Source organism: Wasmannia auropunctata, unplaced genomic scaffold, assembly GCF_000956235.1.
Source record: "Wasmannia auropunctata unplaced genomic scaffold, wasmannia.A_1.0 LD336074.1, whole genome shotgun sequence".
In the NCBI taxonomy this organism is placed as follows: Eukaryota; Metazoa; Arthropoda; class Insecta; order Hymenoptera; family Formicidae; genus Wasmannia; species Wasmannia auropunctata.
The window spans coordinates 3,095,365-3,102,627 of NW_012026816.1; the positions used below are offsets into that span (position 1 = coordinate 3,095,365).

A 7,263-nucleotide genomic window follows, 5' to 3' on the forward strand; every position below is an offset into this window, starting at 1 on the left:
TTTTTTAACGTAAGCACCCCTAAATGCGTTTTTTTTTAAATTACATATGGGATTCGATTGTCCACAATTTGCCCGCATTTGTCCATCAATAATCGTTTTTGTCCACCTTGCTACAAAAAATTATAAACAAATAAAAAATTAGAGCAATAATTTTTTTCCAAGAGTGGACAAAAAATTATTATTATTGGACAAATATGGACAAATAGTGGACAATCTAATGCCATATAGATTTTGTCAAAATTCGCACTTAGGGGTGCCAACTTCAAGCAGCTGGCTAAACTGAATCGAAAAGTCCTCTACCATTTTGCAATCTTCACAATAGTTATTGAGATATTAATCATTAAAAAAAAAAGTACACCAAGTATATAAAAAAATATCGTACATTACATCTTTCCTAAACCAAAAATATTATTTTTAACAAATAAAAGTTTTCCGAAAACAAATATGAGATCATAGGAGTTGCCAAGTATTTGATCAGACAAAAATATTTTATTCCAAATCAAAAATTTTTTAAATAAAATAAACGTTTAAACTATCCAAAAGTATATGCAGCAAAAGTTCAATGCCATTGTTTTTCTAAATAATTTTAAGTTTCATAAAACAGACTTAAAGTGACTAAAAAGGACCAATTTAGGAAAGATGTAATGTACATACGATACTTTTTTATATTTGGCGTAAATTTTTTTTTTAATGATTAGTATCTCGCTAACTATTGCGAATATCACAAAATGGTAGAGGACTTTTTGATTTAGTTTAACCCAGTCTACCTGTTCACAAGCGCTTTACCATTGAGTATTGGACACCCTGTATATTTCTAATTATTCTAATTATTAATTTTTCTCTCAGACAAGAAGTGACGCGCAACGAGAAGGAAATTGTGCCGATAGGTTTCGATTTGGAGTGGCCATTCAGCTTCCAAACTGGCAGTGGAAAAACGGCGCTGGTGCAAATTTGTCTGGAGGACAGTGTGTGTTATCTCTTGTATGTCTATTCGCTAAAGAAGCTCCCAGCAGCATTCGTTGAACTCCTGTGTCACTCGAAAATCAAACTCGTTGGTGTCAATATTAAAAAGTCAGTAATTATTTAATTATTTTATTTTATTTTTGAGAGAATAGTTTTGTTTAAAAGATAAGGTAAGATAAGATAAATTGTTTCTCCAGAAAAAATTCTTGTTTGAATTGTGCAAAATCATATCAATTGTTTTTTTTTCAACATGTTAGAAGAGCCAAAATAGTTCATGCAGACATAAGAATAAACGTATTATCTGAAGTTTCCGTTAAAACGCACCGTTAAAATTTTTCCGTTAAAATTTTCCATTGTTACTAATCCAGAGAATTTTCGGAACCTCTAGAACTTTTTTTTTATAAAAGTCAACATTGCGAGCGTCCTTGTTTTCATGCTCATCAAGTTCCGTAGTGCGATTAATCGACATTAAACAAAGGATTACACGTTATCACATTCGGCTCAGTTTATCGAGAGCCAGTGAATTCCGTCTTGCCGTCCGTAGTATCGGAACTCACTAGTGTATATATTGGTGTATATATTTTCTTCATTTAAAATTTAAATATATCGTGTTATCTTTTTTACTTATATGCGGACTCTTGAAAAATTTTCCATTAGATAACGAGATGCCCGTAAAATCTATATTTAAGATAAAATTTTCCGGTGATTTCTCGTAAGCGAAATGAGGGATGACTCTGTAGTCACCATTGTTTCATTTACTTTACAAATTTCATTTGGCGTTATCTGCTCTTTCGCGAGCACTTCTCCGTCGTACAAAAAAAAAATGTAATCAATAATCACACGTTTGATATTTTGCAGCGATGTATGGAAGCTAGGGAGGGATTTCAAAGAGTTTCCTGCTCAGAAAGTGGTAGAGAATAATTGTTTGGACTGCGGGACTTACGCTAATCGTGTCTTGAACCGATCTTGCCGTTGGAGTTTGGAAAGATTAACTGCTTACTTGGTATTTATATTTTACTTTATGTTATTTACATTTCGCATTTCGACGAAGATAAAATTAAAATTGCGACAAAATCTGTATGCGTCTAGTTGAAGAAGAAAATCAACAAGGATCCCGAAGTGCGAATGAGCAAGTGGCATGTACAACCTCTCAGCAACGCCCAGAAAAATTACGCAGCCACGGATGCTTATGTACGTGCAATCGATTGAAGATACACTGATGTTAAAAATAAATTCATGATAAAAGCATCAAAAGTAATATTTAAAAAACGGAAAAACTATTAAACATTAGAATATTATAGTCACTGCGAAAATATAGAAATATCCAGGTCATGATTAATTTATAACTTAAAGTATAAAAATGTTGAAGAGATGCTAAAAATATTGTATATACATAAAATCATCAAAGAACCGCTAATATCTCATAAAAACAACTTTTTCATCTTGCAGGTATCCCTTCTGCTTTACACGACACTTGAGGCAAAGGCCGCCGCTGTAGAAAAAGAGAATCAAAACAATGAGAGCTCGCTGAATCCTTCAATCTAACGAAAATTCTCGCTTGGCTTTAAAGAACGTCGAATTTAACGTCGTCAAGATGCGTTCACGAGTGGTAAAAGTTTTGCTAGCCGGTCGCCTACCGTACGGCGTCGGTTTGCAATTGCAGAAGACCTTGGCGGATCATCATCACAAGCGTTTGAGCGAAATGGCAAATACGCTAGTGCTCCTGGAGCACGAACCAGTGTACACGGTGGGAATACGGGACAAGGGTTATACGGTGGAAGACGAGAGGCAGCTGAGGAGTCTCGGTGCGGAGTTCTGGAGGACAAACCGTGGCGGGCTGATCACCTTTCACGGGCCCGGTCAGCTGGTGGCCTATCCGGTGCTCGATCTAAGGCAGTTTCGCACCAGTGTCAGGTGGTACGTGCACGAAGTGGAACGCATGGTGATCCGCGTGTGCGCCGAGCTCGGCATCAGGGCCGAAACTTCGCCGGACACCGGAGTGTGGGTCGGCGATCGCAAGATCTGTGCCATCGGCATCCACGGCAGCCGCTACGTCACCACCCACGGCCTCGCGCTCAACTGCAACACCGATCTCAGGTGGTTCGATCACATCGTGCCCTGCGGCATCGAGGGCAAGGGCGTGACCAGCGTCTCTAAGGAGCTGGACATGGACGTTACCGTCGCTGACGTGTTGCCGATTTTCAGGAATGCTTTCGGCGATCAGTTCGAGTGCGAGCTGATTGAATATCCGCTTGGCGAGGCCTCGCAGCTGCTACGAGATGCACGTCGTAACGTTTTAAAAGTATGACAGTTATGATAACTGGGATTTTAAGGAACAAAGAGATTTGTGTATTTTAACGAAGCTTTCGTTCTCTGCCTCTCGTCAGATTAAGGATAATCTAATGAATTTTAAAGATACTGTTCTTCTCTTGTAGCGATCGTGGCGCAGAGAGTTGTGCGTCTGCTTTCGGTACCAAAGACTCGAGTTCAAATTCTACTAAAAACTAAACTGACTAAAAACAGCGAATTTTCATTCGATCGCTGCCTCTCGGAAAGACAGCGGCAATTCATCGAGAGTATATCTTGCTATGAAAATCCCTCTAAATTAAGCCGTTTGGAATTGGCGTTAAAACTGTCCTATATATCTGTATAAATTGTAAATAGCGCACACTACAGAAATACAATGAGGGGTCACTATGTTTCTGACAAGAGGCAAAGGACTTGGAAGAAGATCCTTCTCTTAAAAGAATAGTATCTTTAAATGGACACTAAATTATGAAGATTTGATAATATGCGGCTTGGACTATCTCTACAGCAATAAGACCTTATTATCTTAATGAGATAATATTAAAGAGTTTTGGTATTATGGATCTGTGAAACTTAAGAGATATTATTTTAAAATTTCAACAAACTATTGTAAATTGTGTGTAAATTATCCAAAAATTGTTTGTAAATCTTGTAATAGCAATTTAAATTGAATTTTAAGAAATGAAGAGACTCGTGAATCTTAACCTTTTAAGGACGGGGAAAAATGAGTTAAAATCGACTTCTTTTTAGACGTGAAATTTATAAATAAATTCAATGAATTTCTCATATGGAATCCCCCACCTGACTACTGGTCGAAATATAGACCAGCCCCGCCCGCAAAGGGCTAATCCAATGTAAAATTTTAGCTCGAAGGTTTGAGAGTATTTTTCTACGTAATTTGATGCGCTGAATACGGGAAAAATAGTGAAGAAAATCCTGGTGGCATCCTTAACCTTGAAAATCGCCATTTCAAGGTTAATTTTTTTTTTTTAATAAAAGAAATAGCGATTTTCAAGGTCAAGGATGCTTCCAGGAATTTTTACACTATTTTTCCCATATTCAACGCATAAAATTTTCCCTGAAAAAACATAAAAAATTATGTGTCCCCTAGGTGGACGATATATCGACCACCCCGCCGTTAAAAGGTTAATGAAGCTTTTGGACGTAGCTCGTTCTGACCCCGTCAGGTTGAGATGATAATATTAAAGATTGTGTTCTTTAGTTCTCTTAGAAGTCTGAATTATGAAAATTTAATAACTAAATGATGTTTGGACTATCTGTTGTAAGCAATAAGTAGAATTTAATGAAAAATCTCAATGAAAATATTAAAGTATTTTGGTATTATGGATCTTTAACATTTAAGATATTTTAAAATTTTCAACAAAATAATTGTAAATTGTCTGCAAATCATTATCACAAAAATTATTTGTAAATCTTGTAATATCAATTTAAAAGTATCCTATATAAAATTAATAGTTTTGTGTTATTTTTATTCCGGTACTTTCATATGACGATTTGACTTGAATTTATTTAATCTCTTTATTCATTCGTCAACAATTTCTTATGATAACTGCTCTTGAACGACTCTTTGTACGATGTCAAGAACGAAATTAGAATAATTGCGTTCATAAGTTAATTGCGTTGTCAGAATCCTAACATGTGTGATATGTAAATGTAAATCAAATATTTCACTGGTTCAACACATAATTCATGTACGCAAGTACAAAAGCATCTATGATGCGTAATCGAGTGCATAATAAATTTTATACTAACAATAAGTGTAAACAACAATTGCATTCTTAAATATTATTTTAATTATATATTATCGACATAATTATTACTTATTTATGTGACTGCGATCGTTTAAATTGAATGCATTCTAGATTTTACAATGTCTCAAATTAAAGAAAGAGCTTTGTGACTAGATCGGTACAGATCTAAAAAAAAATGTAAAACAATGCAAAACAAACACGACTTATCATTAAATTTAAGATTGAGTCTGCATCACGATTGTACTTCTGGCGAGATCAGTTCGATTATCGATTAAATATCAATAAATAATCATAATGTAGTCTCAATCTCCAAAATTGATACGAGTTATAGCATTCAATTTAAACGCGTTATTTGGTAAAATTTACGTAATTATAGGGATTTAATCCCAACAAACTTTCAAGCAATTCAATTGTAAAATCTTTTAGGGAGGATCTCTTATAAGGATTTATCCTTATAAGAATTTCGAAAACCTTTTTCCTGAAGTCACTAAAGTAAATCGTAAAGAATTAGAAATGCTTGAAAATTTTGAAAAAACGTAATAGGGCGACTCAAAACTCGACTTTCGATCGAGAATCTTACGAGGTCACATATCACGCTTTGAAACGATTCGAGGCGTTCGCCAGCTCGTCATTAAATCTAAATATTACTAGTATCACTCTGTCAGCACATGCAGGTATCTTTGATTATAGAGCTCCATGGTGAGTATGCCGAGGATTTCAACAGCGTTGTGAAGAGAGTTGGCAGAGTCCCTGATGAATCTAATGGCTCTTTCCACATCTCCCCGCAGCTCCGCGTACTGCTTGTTTACCAGAAGTCCTTCCAAACTCTGCATTGCTTTCACAGCCTCTGCGCTAGGACGAATCTCCATCGTGTCTGGATCGGTCGATCTTGAGGGTGCCACACCGGGCGAGTGCGGTGTGTACCTCACTAACTGCTGATCGGATTTCGATTCCGGTAATTGTGCCAGGCAGTAGACTGCTGTAGCGCGGCTCAGGAATTTGCATCTGAAAATCGAATAAACAATTTCAAGAATGTAAAGTGTGTGCATGCGTGCGTGCGTGCGAAGAAAATACACGTCCACTTTTCGACAGTCGTACAACTTATATCGTCGTACAACTTACCGTACGGTGAGTTGAGAGCCTTTTCTTAATCCAATAGCCCCCAGGATACCCCATCCCTGTCCTGCATCGTCCGCTACTGTCAGTAGTGCTCGTGCTAGTCCCTTCAACGCTCTGGCAGCGATCACTGTGTTCTCACTGTACTGACACTGTCTGTAGGCCAACTCGCACGCTTTCGCCCACAGCAAAGGCAGTTTCTCCTCCACGATATCTCTAAATAGACGAAAATTATTATAACGTTAAAACTTTCTAGGGATTCATTCTGTTTATATTTCGGAAACGCTCACGTGGTTTTAATAGCACTGATCCAGTCCACTAAGTTAATCAGAAGCATGCCCTCCTCTCGGATATCTCTGCAAGACGGAAGTCTTTTCAGCAATACGGAGTAAAGGGCTAGCAATCTTCCCTCCGACACCAGCACGGATTCTAACGGCGGCTGGCGTGGTACTACAGACTGTAGAACCATCAACACTGATGCCCACGTAGGTCGAACGTCTTCCGTCACTAAAAAAGTAAAATTAAATACAAATAAACAAATTAAATCTGGCTCACATAATGAAATAGAAATGTTACACGAGAATAGTCAATCGCTTACTATTGTATTTGAAGTAAGCCTCCAAGGCAGCCTCCATGAGGTGACCTAGAGTGGATGAGGAAGCGACTGCCATTCCAATCACTCTCAATACTCCCATCAGCACCGGGCTGCTAGCGGTTCGCTCCAGCAACCATGCTGTCCAACTGCTGCGAAGATGATCGACTAGCGCCCCGCTCTGGTTGATTGAGTGCAGAAACTCCGTGATTAGCAGACCGGCCTCGGCAATCTGTTGCGACTCAGAGACAGCTAGGCAGAAAAAATTAATATTACTGCAGTATTTTAAAGAGAAAAGTTTTTGGATCTTCAGTATTTAAGATCTGTGCAAGCTAGATAATAGGAACTTGGATAGATTCTGGAATTGATTAACTAATAAGGGAACCTCGCGAAGTGTTAAATTCTGATTTTAATGAAACTTGGTACACTTTGAGGTCACATAAATAAATGAATTTAGAAGTTATCAGTTGGTGCTAAAAAAAACGGTTTAAAGGGATGAATCTACCCCTTATA

At 37.4% G+C, this 7,263-nt stretch overlaps 3 protein-coding genes across 4 annotated transcripts in view; 2 read left to right on the forward strand and 1 right to left on the reverse strand.

Moving 5' to 3' along the window:
- Window positions 1-2,520, forward strand: part of LOC105449692 (Werner Syndrome-like exonuclease) — a 4,690-nt gene extending 2,170 nt beyond the window's left edge. The window contains exons 4-7 of one of the 2 annotated variants that reach the window (XM_011689042.1): window positions 847-1,071; window positions 1,822-1,966; window positions 2,053-2,154; window positions 2,413-2,520. In XM_011689042.1, the coding sequence (XP_011687344.1) occupies window positions 847-1,071; window positions 1,822-1,966; window positions 2,053-2,154; window positions 2,413-2,508 (568 nt within the window). In that variant the 3' untranslated portion in view covers window positions 2,509-2,520. The remainder of the gene's footprint in view (window positions 1-846; window positions 1,072-1,821; window positions 1,967-2,052; window positions 2,155-2,412) is intronic. The other variant, XM_011689043.1, reaches the window with a different exon arrangement.
- A 16-nt stretch (window positions 2,521-2,536) lies between these two features.
- Window positions 2,537-5,055, forward strand: LOC105449693 (putative lipoyltransferase 2, mitochondrial). Its single transcript, XM_011689045.1, has one exon. It carries the CDS (start codon window positions 2,558-2,560, stop codon window positions 3,269-3,271), a length of 714 nt encoding a protein of 237 aa, XP_011687347.1. The 5' UTR covers window positions 2,537-2,557; the 3' UTR covers window positions 3,272-5,055.
- LOC105449747 (ectopic P granules protein 5 homolog) overlaps window positions 4,796-7,263 on the reverse strand; it is a gene marked incomplete at its 5' end in the record, with an annotated part of 15,214 nt that continues 12,746 nt past the window's right edge. Inside the window, 4 exons of the mRNA XM_011689131.1 lie at window positions 4,796-6,047; window positions 6,165-6,374; window positions 6,449-6,665; window positions 6,757-7,002. Coding sequence (XP_011687433.1) covers window positions 5,696-6,047; window positions 6,165-6,374; window positions 6,449-6,665; window positions 6,757-7,002 — 1,025 coding nt within the window. The remainder of the gene's footprint in view (window positions 6,048-6,164; window positions 6,375-6,448; window positions 6,666-6,756; window positions 7,003-7,263) is intronic.

Bases quoted from the DNA above. Each gene is read 5' to 3' on its own strand.
- LOC105449693 (XM_011689045.1), top strand. From the start codon at position 2,558: ATGCGTTCACGAGTGGTAAAAGTTTTGCTAGCCGGTCGCCTACCGTAC.